The following is a 20,075-nucleotide window of genomic DNA, read 5'->3' on the forward strand; positions in this document are numbered from 1 at the left end:
CTCAGAGAGCAAGAGCTTCACAGGAGGGGCTGGGGCTGCGGGCACGGCCAGCGGGGACGCAATGGGTGAAACGCTGGAGGGCTCTCCAGCGAGGCCTCATTCCAAAGAACCCCCGGACGTTCCGGTTGACAGTCAGCTGTAGCCATTTTTGAAAGAAGATTAAAGTGTTGATTGGTATCACAGGCTGATCACATTCTAATTAGTAAATCTAAACTAGGTTTTGTTTTTGTTTTTTTTTTAAGTTAAGGGCGAGCCAGAAGGTTCATGTGACTTGTTCAAGTGTTCGTCCCCAGGCAGGGAAGAATCACCTTCAGGAAATGCAGTGTAAAGGTGCAGAAGCAGCCAGATACCGCGTTGCATTCCGACCACATCCCAAGGGCTCCGTGATAAACAAACTCCCTCGCTCATTACCTGGGCAGACTTCACGTTTCCTTTGAGAACCTGACAGCAGAGACTTGCAAAGCTTTTATCTAGGATTAGGCTTTTTTTCCCCTTTTCTTTCTTACAACAGGTCCACCTGGAAGTATTAACAAACCAGGGAAGGGACCTGAGATCTCCAAATATGCGGAATGTGGGGTTGATAGTGTGTGATCCCCTCCAAATAATGAGTCTGATATCTGTCTGGCAGGGGAACAGGATGCACACGACTGGACCAAATTCCTCTCTGTGTTCGATCAATGTTGATTACAATCATTGATTAAGAATCTTCACTTAATTCATTTCATTTTTACCTAAAAGTAAGCTTCTGGTGTTTGACTTAACTTTAATACATATTTACAACTCAGATTTCTATTTTTAACAGGATTCATTTTGCTCTAAACCAGAAAATGAAAGGATTATGTTATCATCTTTACAAAATTGAACAAAAATTGGTACTGGTGGTCATATTCGGTTGGATGTTGACACATTTCTGAGATATTTTTGCTTCTTCAAAATCACTGGTCATTTAAATAAGTTGAAAACTTACATTGTATTCCTACATCCTTGGTGTTTTTCTTCAATACACAAAATATATCACCTCTATCCACATATCATGTATATTTAAAAGTAAAGAGATGCTGGATTCAAGGTGATCTAGGTTCAAATCACTTCCCTGTCATTTCCAGCCAAAGAAACCTTCAGCAAGGAACTTATCACTGATAAGCCTCAGTTTCCAAATCTGTAGAATGGGGGTAAAAATCTCCCAATTAAGTTGTTGGAAATGACAAGAGACATAGGTTGCCAACTATCTAGAAAATTGCCTGGCATGTAGCAAATGTTTTATATTGCAATCTTTTTTTTTACATAATTTTAGTCATCATGCATAAAGTGAGTATATTTCACTTTTAAATCAGAAAATAAAAAATTAAGCAACCTGTCGGGAGAAAAACGTAAAAACAAGTTATGCCATTTATTTAAATTTCTTCTTCCTCTACTTTTTTTTTTTTTTCTCTTCCTCTACCTTTTATAAGTGACCATTTTTAGACTGCCCCATTTCAAAACAAGTGGGGGAAAGTTTTGACACCTGGATCTGGGAGCGGGGAAGGACTCCTCCATTGCCTTCCGAAATGTTTCCCTGTCAACTTTTTCTTTATAAATCCATCCTCCACACAAGTCCCAGAATGGAGTTTTTAACATCCCTACATGATCATGTCATCCCTCCTGTTGGAGGATGAAATTCCCAGCCCTCGCCTCTCCTCCCCTGCATCTTCCACTGTCCGGCACCACCCCGTTCTCGCCAGGAAACGCTGATCTGCTGGCAGTCTCCACCCCTTCCCATCCCCACTCCTCACCACACCCCTTCTCTATGCTTCGCCCCAGCTGTGCTTTCTCACCAGTTCTGTCTACACCGCATTTCTCGTTAGTTCCGTCTATACTGCTTAGGTTTGGAGTCCCTGCACCAAGGAAGCAAGCGTGGCACACATCTGACCCCTGCTGCGGGACGCTCCTCTAGTGTATTTCCTCGGTAACCAACTTCTGTTTCGCTCTAATGCTGGGTTTCAAACTGTCCACTCTTGTATCTGCTCCCAAACTAGCTCTCCTGAGGGCAAAGATCACCCCTCACACATTTCTGTATGCCCAACACTGAAAACTGGTGTGTTTGGGGACGCAAAATTGCTGCTTTGTGTCTGAAGTTAGAACGAACGACTTCTTTCTTGTACATCCAGATTAGTACAGTTGGTATCATGTGAGTGAACTTTTATTGCACAGAAAATGTGCTCGTACTTTAAACACATTATCTTACTCACACCTGAAGTAATGAGAGCAGACAGACACTACTGAAAACCCCTCGATGAGGGAACAATTTCTAACAGGTGAGCCATGCCCATCACCTCAGGGACCTCCGACAAGGCAGAGCTGGGTTTCTGCTCAGCCACCACCGTATGCTGAGAAAAGAAATGGTTTTAAAAAAGAAGAAGAAGAAGAAAGAAAAAGTTCTAAGAGATCTCCAGGCTCTGTTGCCATAATATCTGAGAAATGACACTGTTCTAGGTTTAATCTGAATTATGTTTCCCCAGATAGGTGGAACTCAGAAAGCTCTGGCCAGACTTTATAAAGTTTGGCCACTTAGAAGATCTGGAGCAGAATATGGATGTGTGCTCCTTAACAAGTGCCCACAAAGACTGATGACCTGAAATCCTCAGACGGAACTTCTAAATTCCTGTAAATGTTTTATAGCTAAAGAAGAAAAACTTCTGGAAAACAATACACGTGTTTTCAGTCTCTAGTTTTTCTCCTCTGCTCTCTCTTGGATGCCATTCCCTCTTTTCAGTAGGATTTTACCACCACCCTTCACTGAAACTGCTCCTTCAAGGCCATCAGTGAGCACACACTGCTAACCCAAGGTCACAGAACAGTCTTCCTCTGTCTTGACTTGTTAATCACATTGGACATAGTTGATTGATCTCCTACCTTGAGATACGCTCTTCTCTTGGCTTCTAAGAAATGACACTGACCTACACTTCTGACTTACCTCTTTCCTTTGCTGGTTCCTGCTCAACTTCTTAGGCCTTTACATTTGTGGGGGGCATGTGGGGTCAGTCCCTGGACCTCGCCTCTCTAGGCCTACTTCCTAGGGAACATTTCTAGACTCACGGTTTCAAATACCATCTACTTGCCGATGACTCCCTAATTTTTACCTCCAGCCTGGGCTTCTCCCTTGAACTCCAACTTGTGTATCCAACTGTCTACTGCACCTGTGCATTCCGACAGATATCACATGTTAAAACCAAGATCTTAATATTTACCAGCAATGTCCCCAAACCCAACCAGATCCTTCTGCATCCTGCCCCATCTCAATCGATGGCAACTCCATTCTTCTGGTTGTTGAGTTGGTGGCATTATTGAGTCCTCTTTCTCTTACAATCATCACTTATGAGAAAGCCAGGTCAGCTCTACCACACATACAGAATCAGAATTACACTACTTTTCATAACCTCCAGTGCTACCATCCTGGCCCAAGCCGTCCTTACCTCTTGCTTACATTACCGTAATTACCTCCCAACCTGTCCTCTCGCTTTCGCCCTTGATCCCCTACAGTGTATACTGGACACAGCAGCCAGTGACCCTGTAATAAACTCAGATTGTGCCACTCCTCTGCTCAAATCCTCAGTAGCTCCTGTGGATAGGGTAGAGCCAGCACCCTCAAGTCTTAATCAAGACTTTTGAGGCCCTCTCTGGTCTCGCCTTCTGCCCCTACTTTGCTGGTCATTGACCTCGTTTCATTTCTCTGCTCTCTTGCTCTCTGATCCAGCCCTGCTAGTCTTCTTGCTGCTCTGCAAACGTATTAGACACCCTCCATTTACCAGCCTTTGAACTTGCTGTTCCTTGTGTTCAGAACGGCCTTCCCCTACATATTCAAATGGCCAGCCACCTCACTTCCATCATGATTGACTCAAAAGTCACCTTCTAATTAAAGCTTTCCCTGGCCTCTTGGCCAAAAACTCTTATGATTTTTCTGTCTTCTCCAGCTGAAATGAGGCCAGGGACTTTGGATCATATTGATCAATTATGTATCCTCAGGGTCTAAGTCAGTGCCAGTACATAAAAGGTGCTTGCTTAATATATAATTAAAGGAATTAATTAATTCAATAGTGAAAGTCACCGCCTATCCCGTCTTCACACTTCTTAGTTATCAATGACAAATCTCCAAAATCACAACCCTGAAAACGCAAAAGCTATTTTTCAGTCTTGACTTTAACTGTGCTTTCAATTAACAAACCAGGTGGCTCCGAACTTGACGACGCCTGGAACGGTATCAAGCACACAGACTTAGGTATGGAATCCAGAAGCTCCAAAATTCCCGATCTCTCACAAACGTTAGAATCTGTCCCCACACTTCTCCTGGGCCAAAGTTTGCTAATTTCTAAATAGGGCCAACGATCTGATGCAACCCAAGTATTTATGCAGAGTGACAGAATAATTTTAAACTCAAAAACTGCCAGCAGCAATTTGCATGAAAAAAAAACTTTGAATATTTAAAAGTATGCATTTCAAACAAAGTAATTCCAACACCAAAAGTGCTCACTGTAGCTCAAAAATTAAGACCCTTCAATGGCACGTTGATTTTTTTTTCCCCCACCAGGTAGCCAAAATGAAATACTGGTCAGAGAATTTGAGGAACAGATGGAAATGAGGAGAGACGAGAAAACACGTGGGATTGTGCTGATCAACTGAAGTTCTCTCGTTTCTGGCCAAAGCTTCCCTCCTCCTAAACACACACACACACACGCCACATCATATCCTCAGAAACATTATTCCAGATATTAGAGTAAAAGCGATTTTCACAACATTTTCACTTGTAAAGCTCTTCCTAATCCAGTGATATAAGGAGCTGCCAGGCTCTTTCCCTGCCTCACTCATACTCCCCCAACCTCCCCACCAGACCCACACTCCCTATTTTCACTAAAGTGATGCTGTGGCACGTATACAAGTGTATCACGTGTGACCCCTGGGAGAAAGAGCTAGGAGCTAGGACTCCTGGTTTCTTTCCCCAGGTCTGTGCAGGAAACGGAACGGCCTTTGGCAAGTCACCCAGACTCTCTGTGACTCAGTTTCCTCTTCTCTCAGGTGGCTGGGAAGGTGTCAGGCTTGAGCCTGCCACTAGCTGAGTTGCCAGGATCTAGTAACTTAGTTTACAAACTTCTATAACAAAGCTACAGAAACAAAGTTGCCAAGTATGTGTCCCGGCCCCTCTTCCAACCAGATTGTTACTCCTGAGTCCCTACGTAATAGCTATATTAATACTGTCCTTGGGTTAGCACCAATGGCTGTCCGTTCCACAATTCTATTAAAGAGAGGGGAGGAGTGAGTGAGAGTAAACACACCAGCATAATTTGGGGGCAGCAGAATTCCAGCCTGCATCCTGTCACACCAGGCCAGTCCACACGGGCAATTACTGTGCTGAATTTAAAAAGCCCTTGGACACCTGCCTCCCGTATGCAACAAGTTCCTTTTTTCACCCTATTTATCTCCACAGTCATCTATCTGTGTCACGAAGGGAACCATATGAGTGCAGCATCTGTTACTAGACTGACACAATTACCAAATACTTTCATAAGAGGGAAAAAAATTATCAACAGTAAGTCCAGATTCGCTGTCAGGTGTTTTAGGAGACAAAACATCAGTCTTTCAATCACAGTGTCTCGTTTAAGCTGAACATATGGTGCCACCAGCAGAGAATCACCAGCTCAGCTCGGTCTTTGACGGGCATAATGACCACAGAAATGTCATCTTCTCTGAATTGGCAGAGAAAAGCAGGCTTCTTACAGCCCCATTCCAACCCCTGGGTCCCCATAATAAGCAGGCAACAAACTCAAGAGGCTTTCTCATTGGTTCATTTTCCCCCATTGTTGGAATCTACGTAAATTCAATGACAGGTAGGGGAGCGTCCTTTACTTCTCAGACTTAGACAAAATATCATAAATTCAAGCCACAATGAAGTAAAAATTCAAGGCAATTTTTCATCATTGGTTACTTTTCCATTCCTATTAAAACTTATGTAAATTGAACGCCTGCTTTGGGAACACGCCGTATTTTTTTCTACACCTAAATGTAGATAACTATCCGTGATCATAGAAATACTGTGCTATTTATTCTCTTCGCTCTTTTTTCTGGATACAATCAACAGGTCTGTGTGATTCTTTATTCAATTGGACTTAAAGGATGGATGTCTTAGTTTTCAGATGGAGGGGAGGGAGAGAGAGAGAGGGAGAAAGAAACACTAGAGTTTGAGAGATTGCAGTACTTCCGTAAAGAACCGGCAGGTTCGAATTCAGAGGCTAACCCAGCCTACCTGGGGACGCCCTCGCATCCCCTACCTTGGGCAGATGCTAAACACGGGCCCGCAGACACGCCCCGCTGGAACTCCCTCCAGCCCAGCCGCGGGCCTCCATCCTGCGCGGTACCCCACCACGCGCCCAGGCGCCCCCGGGGCAGAGCCGTTTACCTGCCAGGCTGCCCGGCCTCTGGAGGGTGGCCGTGGCATACAGCTCCTGCGAGTGCTTGCTGTAGGGCTCGGACGCGTGGACCAGGCGCTTGGTGGGCGACAGGGTGGCGTACGTGCCGATGGTGGAGCTCAGCTGGTGGATGGGCGAGGAGGAGATGGTGGACTGCACGGTGGGGGGCGAGGTCACGCGGATCGGGGACAGGCCGGCCGAGGACACGACGATGTTGATGGGCGAGCTGGTGCTGTAGGACTTGGCCAGGCGGCTGGGCGACTGCTTGGGCGAGGAGCCGCGCGGCGCGGCGTAGGCGGCGCCCTCGGGGGCCGAGCCTCCGCGCTGCAGCTTGGTGGGCGAGCCGCCCTGGGGCGCGGTCAGCGGGGAGCCCCCGCGCGGCGGCGCGGGCAGCGTGGAGCTCGAGTAGTAGAGCGCGGCGGCGGCGGCGGCGGCGGCGGGCGGCGCGTCGGGCAGGTGGAAGGCGCTGCCCAGGCTGGGCGCGAACGGCTCCCGCGGCGGCGGCGGCGGCGCGGGCTCGGGCCCCGCCAGGTGGCCCGCGCGGCTCGTGGTGCCCTGTGCGCGGGAGAGCAGACAACACGCGCTCTTAGCCAGCCGGCAGCGGACCCACCCTACAGCCCCCCGCGCGCCGCCCGGGACCCCGGGAAGCTCGGGCGCGCGGGGCACCAGGACGCACGCCCCCCTCGAGCTCCTCGGGAGGGGCTCTCTCCCACAGGAAAACCCGGGTCGCCCAGGCTGACCCGGGGAGGGGATCCCGTCCGGCGAACGGGACACGGATTCTGCTTACACACCTCAGAGGGGGGTAAGAGCAAATCTGGAAGAGCCGAGGCACCGGATTAGTCCCCGAAAGAGTTTAAAAGCCCCCCCCCCCCCGCCGGCCCCCTGGCAGGGCCATCGTGATCGCAATCACGATCTGGTAGTTTTCATGAGAAATTCAGACAGTCTTTTCTCCCCCCACCCCGGCCCCCACCCGCACGGGCATTTCATTGGATACAGTTTCTGCCTCTGACATTGGCTAAGATGCATACTTATCTGGAGAACATAAGAAAGAAACATACTTCGTGGAGTTTATTCTGTAGCTATTGCCCCGTTGATTCTTCTTTGTGGATGAGAAAAGTTAAAAGGAGGGAAAAAATATCAAGTCGGAAGAAATACGCTGGGTCTTTCAGTATTTAGAAAAAGCATTTCCAGAGGAGGCAGAGCAACTGTAAATGAAAGGCTTCCCTTTTCTAGATTTACCGCTGGCCTCCAAGTCTTTCAGCCTCTCTCTCTCTAGCTCGCTTTTAAGAGCACCCTGCAGCTGTGTCTTCAAACTGAAAGCCAGTTGCCTCTCATTTATTTACAAGAACACAAAAGACAACAAGGGCTGGGGTGGAGCCAGAGAGACAGTTGGAGGGGAAAGCACTCTCCTTGAATCTGGTCCAGAGACAAATCTGCATTCGAATGAAAACACTGCATTGTCAACCACTTCTGTGCAGGAGGTCTGGGTTCTTCCAGGCTTTCCCGGAGGAGCAGAAAAGTTTTTGAGAACAGGCTGGTGTGAAAAGGGGGTAAGATTGTACACAGAAAAAGGGAGAAGCTGGGGAAGACAGGTTTTGAAATGAGGGGTGGGAACTGGGTAGGGTGGAGGAAACGGGTGAGCCAGAGGGAAGGGGGAGAGAGAGAGACCGAAACAGATGTTCTCTATTAAAAGTTTCACTTATGCCTCTCCACCCGTTCTGGAATGGCAATTGGCAAATGACAGACTGGGCACTTTCAGCAACGTTCACGCAGCATTCCAAAGTTTATCTGGAATGTTAGGTTCGTGTGACCATCTGAGGGAGTTAATTGAACAACATCAAAATCCTCTGTGAAGAGCAGTCTGGATGGAGAGGGAGATACATTGTCTGCTGAAAGACGTTCTGTATGAGGTGTGTGTTTATGTATGATGTATATATTTCATATTTTTGTATATGTGGGTGTATGTGTGTGTATATATATATATAATACACATACATATATATGTATTTTTATCCATCCACTGACAAAGATTCTCTTTCACCAAGCTCTAGTCGGGCTCCTCTGAACTCTCTTCTCAACAAGGCTGTGCATTGTCCAGTTTTAGCAAGAATCCTGCTAAGTCCGTTTAGCCAGCACCCCCCCCCCCACTCTCAATGTCTGATCGCCCTCCATGTCTGTTCTAGTTCCTCACCCTTCACCAGCCCCCAGGTGACATGTCATCACTCCAGCCTGTCTTCAGCAAGAATCCCGTTAGAATCCTCTTTCCATGATGTTTCCTCTTAGTAATCTTTCAACCGCCGACCCCCAACCTGTTCCTTGGCCGTATATTCCCACTTTTCCTCACTGTATTCTATACCATTCTATACCGACACTTCTCCTCCCCTATTGCAATAGTTCTTTTTTTTTTTTTTCTAAATAAAATCTGTATTCGTTGCTTTAACTGCTGTCCAGTTCTGGTTTTTCTTTAGCATCACAAAGCAATTATTTTGAATTCAACAGTAGGAGTGAAAGTAAAATGTAAGCTCCACGATTCTATTCAGTGGTATGTCTCCAGCACCTAGAGGAAGGAGTGTTCACAGCAGAGCTACCACGATCGTTTGTGGGATTGTTAGAGCAGGCAGGTAGCTAGACATGAGCAGAGAAAGAGGGACATGGGCCAAACGGCAGAAAACCATACATCTTGTGAACAGCAGGGGTCCTTGGACAGACCAAGAAGAACAGGATCCTTGGGACTGATAAGAAACCAAACACTCTGGGTTGACAAGTGTCCTGGAGGCAAAACAGGTGGGACAAGACAGGAATCCCCACCATCTGAATGTAACCTTTCGATCATTATGACCTCATCTGAATGTAACTTTCACTTATGATGCCCCTCACCTGAATGTAACCTTTTGTTCATCATGACCTCATCTAACTCCCTGGTCAAGACTAAATGAGGAGGGGGGAGGGTATAGCTCAAGAGGTAGAGCAGATGCCTAGCATACACAAGGTCCTGGGTTCAATCTCCAGTACCTCTATTAAAAAACAAAACAAAACAAAAACTAGTAATAAATAGATCTAATGACCACCCCCGGCAAGAAACAAAAAGAATTTTTTTTAGTATTTTTAAAAGTCTAAAAAAAAAAGAGGGAGGATATAACTCAGTGGAAGAGTGCGTGCTTAGCATGCATGAGGTCCTAAGTTCAATCCCCAGTACCTCCATCAAAAAAAAAAAAAATACATAAACCTAATTACCTCCCTCCAAAGCAAAAGCACATAAAGAAAAACAAAAATATATTTTTAAAAAGACTAAACAAGGACAAGGAATCCCTCTTCCCCAGCTGGGAAGGTGGAGCTGGGATGAAGATCAGGAAAGAGGACCCCAAACCCCTCCCTGCCAATGAATATTCTGCCCATTCATTTTTACATCCATATAACTAGCTTGCCAAAGAAGCTCAGGGCAGCAAACCACCTGGGTCTGCCTGCCTTCCCTTGACAGGGTACTATCTATTCCTTAATAAATCCTTGCTTCACTTTCTTGACCTCCGTGTCTTGTTTCTGAATTGTTTCTGCGACAAGACAAGAACCTTCTTGCTGACAACAGAATGAATGAAGGAATGGTTAGTACAGCTGATGCCCAAGGCTGTGGCATGAGGGCCTCCACGTAGGGAGGCTGGTGGAGAAGCTCTGCAGAGCTGGCGTGCTCACTCTGGACCCCAGAGACACAGTCCAGCATCATCCAGAGTCATGGGGGCGCTGCCTGGGTCCAGCTTTGCTTCTCTCCTAGTAGAAGTTCTGAGCTTCAGATATACAGACTGAGCTTCTCAAGACCTAACCACGTATTATAATTGCCAGGGGAGCTTTTGGAAAACAACTCAGTACCCAGGCAGTATCCACCAGCTGTTTATTTCAGAATCTCCAGAGGTGTGACTCAAACATCAGGCTTTTGGGAAGTTCACAAAGTAGTCCCAATGTACAACCAAAGATGAGAACAAGTCATTCCCAGAGCAAGGGTTGTTTTCCAAGCGTGGTCCCCACGCCAGCAGCCAGCATCACAATCAGTATTGGCATCACCCCACCTTCCCTAAGTGGGAAACTCTGGGGGAGGGGCCCCCGGGATCAGCTTCAACAAGTTCTCATTAAGTTTGCAAGCCTCTGATGTAGAGGAGATTCTGATTCGGGGCTCTGGAGTGGACCTGAGAGCCTGCATTTCTAGCAACCTTCCAGGGGAGGGAGATGCCGCTGGCCTGAGAACTACCACTAAGCTGCAGAGAGTGACTGTCTTTCCTTACTTTTCTCTGGAAGCTCTCCTGGGGCCTGAGCAGCGACACTCTCGGCACTCAGCTATGCAGAACCCAGCTGGCTAGTAACAGAAAAGCCTCCAACAGGAATTTCTGTGAGCGATTCCCACAGGGTCAATGAGAAGGAAAAAGAACCCCAGAGGGTCGACTGAGAGTCCCTTGCTTACAAAGAACAAATACTTTTTGTTATGTCTTGGATATATAACATGACATTACAGATCCTATTAGCAAGTAGCATAGTTTTTAATAAAATAAATACTACAGTATACCACTAGAAATTAAAATGCTACATAGCATTCTAGTATTGAAGTATTAGAATAAAGTGGATTCTAGGGAAACCTTAAATAAACCTTGCAAACACTTTATTTTCCTTTTAATACGTTGAAACTTCCAGCTGCAGAAGTGCTAACTCTGTTGAGTATTATTCATAAGGTTTCTTAAAGGGTCCTCCCAAATCTGTAAAAGTTTTGAGAACTGCCACACTAATTCCAGGTATTCTGACAGGCTACAGCTGCCAGTTCAAAAACTTTTTAAAAATATTATAGGATCTTGGTGAAATTTTGCCAGTAACTTTTTTACACGAAAAAGAGAAAAACATAAACGATAAAATTTTATAGGCTTTTTAAGATGGGTATTGTCTATGCTGGAAATGTTCTATGTCTACACTGTCCAATACGGTAGCCACTAGACACATGGGCCCTAGATATATGCACTGGATTTTAACACGTTTAATTTGAATTTAAATAGCCAAATGTGTCTCGTGGCTACCTTGCTGGACTGTGCAGTTATATAAGCCCTTCTGCAGTTTTTAATAAATAATCCAGGGGTATTATACTCCATTCCAATAGCCTCCACGATAAGAAGTGCCTAAGAACGGTTCTCTGGCTAAATAGAAAAATCTGTGTTTTTTGCATCAGTTAGACAAAAGCAGTCATCTTTTGGGAGCTTGTTTCCTCTCTTGGGTGTATATTTTGTTCCATCATGTAACTTCATTTAGCAGCAACTGGTGAGGAATACAAGTCAAGCCTGCTGCACAACTCATGAGGTGGTTTATGACTACCTAGGTCATCGGATTAAAAACAATATAAGCAAAATTGAACACACAGAGAATTTCATCCACTTTACTGTCATGGAAGCTCAATTCCGCCGTAAAAGTATGGTGGCACTATAAATAAAACTGTAAATCCAATTTTAAAGTTGAAGTTCCAAAACTTCACGTTTTTAACTCATAATTACTACGTCCTTCTTCCCTAGGGATATTTGGAAATGTGTGTGCACAAGCAATGGGAATTGAAATCACTTTATTGATACTGAGACCCTCAAAAATGGTGATATAAAATTTTGTAGAAATATTTGGAGATAATTGAGCCCCAATACTGTCCTGGATCACACGTGGCTAATGACCAGGATAATTCTTGTTGGTATCTTCATTCCCTGCTCTTTGAATCGGTCTCAACCCAAAGGATTACTTTCTTTCCCATCCTGCCAAAACGCGGCACCTGTCTATGTGAAATCGCCAAGGAAGCAGGACATTGTTAAGTAGACGGTCTGATTAAATAGTTTCCAATAGGCAGAGTTCGGTGCACATTACATGTCATCCCTTCTTGCTTCCAACTATGGGAAAGCCATCAAGAGACAAATAAAACATTACTTCTAATTCCTACGGACACTTTATGGAGATTATGTCTCATGCGAAAAAAGAAAATGTGGGGTTTTGTTAATGAGACATGAATAATACATGTAATTTACCAAAGATCTTATAAATTAAATATTTCATCTGCATTATAATTTACATACAAGTTTCACGTGGGCCCAATTTGGGATATACTATGGTTGTGATTTTCATATTATATGTCCACGTGTATTTGTTGCATGTGTACACTTGGTACACTGACGCCTTCTGTGTAACTACGGAGTGAATTTACACCTATTTTATAGAAGCGTTTAAGGGGAGAATATATTTTCAAGCTGTAGTAGAAAGAACATTGAGATGGGAATTTAGGCAATATAGACATCGTGTCCATTAACTTAGAGTAGTCAAGCTTTAGGCTTTAATTCGCTCATTAACTCAATAAACCCTAACAAGAGCCTACTGTATTGCGGGAGTTTGTTCTGAAAGTCTGTCTGCAATCCTCTCACGTGAAGTGTTTTATCTTGACATTACTTTGGAAATCTAAAGTTGCTGTGTTTTTGTTGTTCACAGAATACTATCTGGCTCACAACCATGGCATTGTTTTTTTATTGGGAAGTTCCAGTCCCTGAAAATACGGCGCTCTTGGACCAGGACACGGCATAGGCCTTAATACTGAGCATCGCTGTTTCTTGCTCATTTCAGGTTGTATCTTCTGCAAAGGAGGGAGAGATGGCATAAGTTTGATAAGGGGGAAAAAAATTCCCAAACTTGGAAACTTTCTTAAGCCTCATTCCTTGGGGATTTGGCAGTTTGCAAAAAAAAAAAAAAACCAAAAAACGAAAAACAAAAAAACCAGGACAAAACCCCAACGCTTACAGCCGGTTAACAAGGGACTTGACAGCCTGAACTCTCTGAAGAATCTTGACTTCAAATCACGAGTAAGGAGTGTCACTGAGCAAAACCAAATTTTTTAAAACAGGTCCATGATTTACAGGCAGTCCTTGTGAGGATGCATTTAGACCTGCCAAGTTTCCTGGAATTGTCAGCAAGGCCCCCAGTGCTGGGTCAGGAGGGGTATTTGTCCAGAATGCTGGGCAGCTGGGCCGACGATGTCAGGAATGGGGAACTGGAGCCTCTGTTTTGTGGCTTCCCAGACAGGAGCCCGATGACCTGGGATCAGCATTCTACTCCCCCCGCAGCTGCATTCAGCACTCGCGTTTCACTGGGCTTGCCTTTGGACCTGTGAACCTCGTGGTTTCTCCCCTTGGCCTGTAAGCCTGGTTGTGGTGACTAAGGGCACTGTTGGGAGTCATGCTCTTGGGCAAGAGCAGTGTCACGAGAGGCAGAGCTGGGAAGTACACATGAAAGGAAGGCAGAGGCATCAGAGCCGGGGTCACAGAAGAGCCAAACACCCGAACGCGGCGTTGGATTTGGTGGGAAGCAGTTGGCTGGTGTTTGCAATTGCAGAGAAAATTAAGTGGTGAGAAAACACAAGCAACGGTTGAAGAACATTCTTTGGATGAGTTAAGCCTGAATAACTTTTGGGGGAAAAAAAAAAATCGAAAAACAAAAACAGGACATGGCTTAAAGATGACATCTTTGAAGAAATCCATTTCTGAACCCGAGCGATCTGGTCACGTGATTTAGTAACATCGCCTACGTGCGGCTGATGAAAATGTCTGAGAATGTGCTGAATTTCCCAGGGGCAGTGTGCACAGGGCTCTAGGCTTGAACAGGGAGATGGACAAAGCCATGTATTCTCACAACTTGGAAGCAAGAGCGAAGCAGCAGTTCCAAAATGCAAACAGTCTTATTTTGGTATTATATGACGTGTCCCCGTCATACGATGCAATTACGATGAAGCTGCGCCCTCCAAAGTCAGTCTGGTGCCCCTGTACTCCCTGGGGTGAAATTAATTTGCTTGAACACAACTACCATGGCTTCCCAAATCTGGATCATTGCTCTTTGACACCGTCTTCAGAAGAAAGGCCACTCTCTAAAATAATTCTCCAGATAGAAAATCCTAGTGCTATGAGAAAGGCTTAATTTCAGGGATAGCCAAATAAAATCATCAAATGCCTTGTCGAGCCATTCCTTGGAGGAGTGCTGGTTTGGGTGAAAACAGATATGGAACATAAAATGAAGAGACAGCATCTGGGCCCAGCTTCCCCTGGGATCCCTGAAGTCATCACCACAGAGATCAGGTAACGAAAGGAAGGCTGGGTTTACCCAGTGGTGATGTCAGACTAACATGGGAAAGTGGTACCTAGACCCAATTAAACTCAAGTAATTGAAAAACTAAGGCACTTGAAGAAAAAAAAAAAATTCCTGCCCCAGATGAGAACACCTCAATTAAAAGGACCAGATGAGCTATAATTTTTGAGATAATCACGGAGACCATCCTCACTGCTTTCTCTTTGCCTAAGGGTCTCAAAACTAAGGGGAGAGGGAAGGAGGAAGGGGACAGACAGAGAGACAGAGAGAGAAGGCGATGGAGAGAGAGATCTTGCAAACCACGCTGTCCCTGTCACTGCAGGCAGCCAGAAGGAGGTGGTGGCGGTCCACTTCCCAGGGCCTCTAAGCCACCAGTATAAACAAGACACTGCAAACTTCTGCACCCTGGGTACTGGCTGTTCCTTCCCTCTGACCTCCCTATGATTAAAGCATGTTTAAGGTCATTATCAGTAACTGTTCTCAAAAGAATTTCATGTGACCATTTCTATGGTATATCAGAGGAAAGGAAATAGAGAAGAAAAAAACAATAACTGAAGTGTCTGATTTAAATTTATCCCACAAAGGGATTTCTTGATGGCAACTCTTTCTAAAACGACACGAGCGTTGGCCAAAATAGGCCACATAAAACTTTTATTTCAGGAAGAGGCTCATTTAGTATAATTTTAATAAGCCAAACATCTGCTTAAAAGAAGAAATGTTACTGTAAAACACGTACACACCCTCTCTGCGATGAGAAAAGTTTCAGTTATTGAAGCCAGATTAAATATATTTATACTGGAAAAAGAAAATGGAGGGAGAAGATTTTAAAGCAGAGCAACGAGAAGGGATTTCCAACAGGCAATCATCTGAAAGCGATCTTAAAAACAAGTAGACTGCCGGCTTCCCACAGACGTGTCAGAGAGGGTACACAGAATGACATGACTTCTCCTCTACATGCAGCATAATGAAGACATTCTACACTAAACACGTCTCAGCAATTTGGGGTTTTGCAAGCTTTTAAGTGATTTTTGTCTTTACAGGTGCTACCAAGCAACGGTTTCTTTCATAATTCAGCAAACTGGAGTGAGGTCACACGAGTTGTCTCCATCACGTTTCCATTCGATAATCAATAAGCAGGTATGTTTACTGGGGGATTAGCTCTTCCTCTGAACCCTGTATGTCTTGGTGTCCTTCCCACCACCAAACACAGAGTTCCCCATCCCTTTGACCTTGACATCTACCTGATGAGAAAGTGCAGCAATAAGCCACATTCCAAACTCAAAACACACATCGGCCTCTGGCAGAAGGGAGCAGATGGTGTATTTATCATTATTATATGGCACAAATGAGGACTTTTAAGACATAAACATCAGTGCAACATTAGACAGGCCAGCTCAAAAAGACGTGGCGATTTGCTTCTTGAAAAGCTCATTGCTTTTTTAGAGTGTCCTCTATTGTTCAAGTTTTATTTTCCAGAACTATCATGCAATTCTTAATTTCCTGCAGTAAGCAGGCACTTCCCCAGGATTATGAATACGCCCAGGCTTACTTCAGTTCAGCAGGAGAACATAAAAGGGGTTTTAAAATCTTTAGGTTCCTGCACTCCTTTGCCAGGGTTCTGTGTACAGATGTAGACGCTCATATTTCTTGCAAATTTTGTCTCTTTGAGGAATGGAAGACTTGATGAGACGAGTTTGTGTTTGGACATGGGGAGAAACCAACATTTTTAGAGTGACTCTTCTGTGCCAGAAGTTTTATATTCAGCATTTCATATAATCCATAGGAAATTGGATGCGAGTGGAAGCTGACGAAACCTGGAGAAGACCCAGCTTCTCCATCCTCACCACCCACAGTCTCTGCGGTGTGATTATAAAGGAGAGGCTGGGGCGTGAGGAACGTGAGGAACACTTGCTGAACCCTGGGCCAGTCACTCGAAAGATGGAGATGAATTTCATATGGTTTCCACTCCTGTGACAAGGCCATCTCATAGGAAGAAACAGACTCGTCAGCCACTTACGACAGGGGGTTGTATGTGGTGTGAGAGAGTGATGCTTTCAACAGTAAGTCATGGCCGGGTTGTGCCTCTGCTCAAAATTCTCTGCCAGATCCTCAATCCACTCCAAGCCAAAGACAAGATCCTCACAGCAGTCCACCGGGTCTCCCGTCCACTTGCAAACTCCTGCTCCCCACTCTGCCTACCTGAGCCTCCTTGACGTCCTGCCAACATGCCCGGCCACCTCATCGAGGAGCCACTGCCTCTGCTGTCCCCTAGACAGCCCCTCTTCTCCTCCATGCCTTTGCCTAAGCATCATGGCACCTGCTCCACAAGCCCCATGTGCCACCAGCCCCCGCCCCCAAGAACTCTGGATCCTGCTTTTCCTGTGCACTCATTTCCCCTTCCCGGAATTCACCACCTTCTAACAAATTATACAATTTACCTATTCACTCTGTTGATTTTCATTTTCTTTTTTTTTTCCTGATTTTTAATTTTTGTTTTTTGGGGTGGAGGGGAGATAATTAGGTTTATTGATTTATTTATTTTAATGGAGGTGCTGGGGGGTGAACCCAGGACCTTGTGCGTGCTGAGCACACGCCCTGCCCGTTGAGCCTCCCCCTCGTGCTGATTTTCTGAGTCCCCATCACTGCAGCTAGAATATACATTCTTTGAGGACAGGGATCATTCATGTCTGTTCTCTTTCCTTCTCCAGCCCAAGCACGTGTAACAGCTCATGGCAGACAAGGAGCACGGAATAACATCTTGACGGTGTCAAAGACTAACCTAGAGCTATATGCATGTAAATGAGGAGCAGCTCTGTTTTGACCGAGGCGCCTCACCAGAGCGACACCAAGGCCGAGGCTGACTCGGAGGAGGGAGAGAGGCACGGGGGGGTGGGTAGTCTACACAGCCTGTTTGGAGGCTGGGGCTGGGAGCGTGCAGGGCAGCTGAGCAGAGCGCTGGCGTGAAGAAAGGACCAACCACGATCGGCTCACGTGCCTTTCTGCGAAGGCCTTGGGTCTGAGGCGAAGCGTCTCACGCTCTCTCTGCTCCAGCTCGGTCCCATGATCTTAGCATCTGGACAGAATGCCTTTCAAGGATTTTAATGAGGGTAATGCCAGAGAACTAATATTCTATGGCGATTTTTGTGACTCAGGGTTCTTTCAGACTGACAGGGTGGGGCAAGGCAGGCTGTGGCCCGGGGCCTGGTGAGAGCCTGGGGGAGGCCACCCAACAAATACTGATTATGTTGAATAAACTAGAGTTTGTCAAAAATTGAAATTAGCATCTTTGAACATTTGTGATACGCCTTTGAAATTGTCTGACATGATTTATGAGCCAGATAGAAAACCATGTGCTTTACTTTAAAATCATACATTTTTTAGACCAAAAAAAAAATGGAGTGTTTTTGTGTTCCTGGATTGTTGACCTTATTAACTCGGTCTCGCATCTGTCAAGCATTATTTGAGCTTGACTAGCCCTTTTGGTGCTCTGTGACTACAAAATATTCCAAAAATGAATCCAGGCTTGAAGGAATGAACTTTAACGCCTTTCAAAATAGTGAAAAGAACGTGTCACAGGGCCCTGCAAAACCACTGGCAGAGAGGGATTCCCAGGAGAATGTGAACAGAGATGTCATGAGAATACGATGTGGTCTCCCTGCCTTCAAGGACGTAACACTAAACACTGAGTAAAATGCTGGCTTACTGTTCGGCATTCCTCGAACAAGATTTTAAAGTCACAGTAAAACATGCCTTTCATGCTGCAGCACACCGAGGCTGAAAGTAGATCACGGGACCCAGATCCGCCACTTCACTGCGATAAGTAACACTCCGACATCCACCAACAGCCTCCATCCTGTTAATCGGGTGGATCGGAACAAGCCTCTCCCCTCCCGGTTTGAATACTCAGACTTCATCCACCCACCTGTCAGGTAAACGAGTGCACACCAGTAACCTCGGGTTCAAACTTAAGTTATTGCCGTGAACAGGCACATTTATAGACGCCTTCGAATAGACAGCTTTGCTATCTCTGCAACTTATTACACTTTCTGATTAAACTTGAAAGCGGATTTTTGATGTGATGCTCAATCTTGTCGTTTGAGCTTCTACTGTTTTACTCCCATGGCGATTGGTGGATGCTGGAATTAAGCCCAGCAAGGGGAACTCTGACAACATGGGAGTAGATACATCACTGCATTGCTTGTCCACCTGTGTAGAGCTCTCAGTAGGTTCCAGCTGTAGATGTCTTTAATTGAAAGTCAATCTAGAACAGGAAACCTACAAAACACTCTCGAAGGGATCAGACTTCAACTCAGTCAAGATTCTGTTCCCATTCTTATTGCTGCTGCCTTAAAACGGTGCCTGACAACTTCTCTCGATGTATTGTTTGAGGTTTTTCATCTTTAAAATGTAAACACTAATACAGCCCTGTAGGGGGATTAAATAAGAGGATGAATGTAAAATAGATTACTTCTGTGCTCAATAAACGGTAATTATGAATTTTAGAATCAAGAAAGCTTTGATTTAACAGCTAGTCCTTACATAGCTAGGTGTGAACTGAGCTTACGAGCGGCTCACGTGTTAAGCTGAAAAGTTGACTGATTCTTCGTTTGACACAGATACGTCTGTTTTCCATGATGGTCGGCTATGGGACTGCTGATTTTTTTAAAAATCTGACGTAATGTTTTCAACTCAAATTGCAGGAGTCTTAGATATTTATGAGAAAAAGTCAAGCATGAGTATTAAATGAGTTCAAGATAAAAATTTTTAAAAAGGCAGAACTGTTTTGTTTTATGAGCTGCATGTCTTAGAAGTTCTAGGAATCTGGTAAAAGCTAAATTCATAGCTTCCATAGGTTAATCTGAATATAAAATATTATTCATTTCTGAATATTTCTGGCCCCTTGGACTTAGAAGTGTGAACAGATAGAAGGTAAAAAAAAAGGGGGCTGTAATCCACTTGTTTGCTTCCAGAGAATTCAAAATTACATATATTCTACCATGATCAGTGTATCGCGGTCAAAAAGGGTCAGTATAGATGGGAAGAAGAAAAATAATTCTTTTTCAGGATGGGATGCTTTTGAGAGGGAAAAAAAAATCTAAACCTAGAGAAGGAAATCATATAGCTTCCATATAATCTTTTAATAAAATAAAATTAGATTAAAAAATCTACAAGTATTTACTATGCAAATAACATCACTCAATATTGTCAATATTATTTAATGTGCTTATGTAAGTAAACAATAGGGACTATTTGGTACATATGATAAGTGCATGTATATTTGGATATATAAAATAATTTTTTCTAATAAATTAAAAACCTTTTTTCAGACATTCGCTCCTGCATCCCATCACATTTCTGTAAGGGAGGTGGAACAGACCAGTGCCTTTAAAAAGCAGAGATCCTGGAGCTGGGAAATAGCACACTGCCCGGGTCAGCCTCTGTGTGCGTGGACCTGGACTCAGTGACCACGAGGTCCTTCTGCTCTCCAGCACCACATACCTCCAGTTCTCC

The 20,075-nt window shown here is 44.9% G+C and overlaps 1 protein-coding gene across 4 annotated transcripts in view; it reads right to left on the minus strand.

The window, feature by feature from the left end:
• CTNND2 (catenin delta 2) overlaps positions 1-20,075 on the minus strand; it is an 886,119-nt gene that overhangs the window by 390,381 nt on the left and 475,663 nt on the right. For all 4 annotated transcript variants that reach the window (XM_064479567.1, XM_064479565.1, XM_064479566.1 and 1 more), the window contains one exon: positions 6,428-6,992. In XM_064479567.1, the coding sequence (XP_064335637.1) occupies positions 6,428-6,992 (565 nt within the window). The remainder of the gene's footprint in view (positions 1-6,427; positions 6,993-20,075) is intronic.

This window comes from Camelus dromedarius, chromosome 3 (assembly GCF_036321535.1).
Source record: "Camelus dromedarius isolate mCamDro1 chromosome 3, mCamDro1.pat, whole genome shotgun sequence".
NCBI classification, from domain to species: Eukaryota; Metazoa; Chordata; class Mammalia; order Artiodactyla; family Camelidae; genus Camelus; species Camelus dromedarius.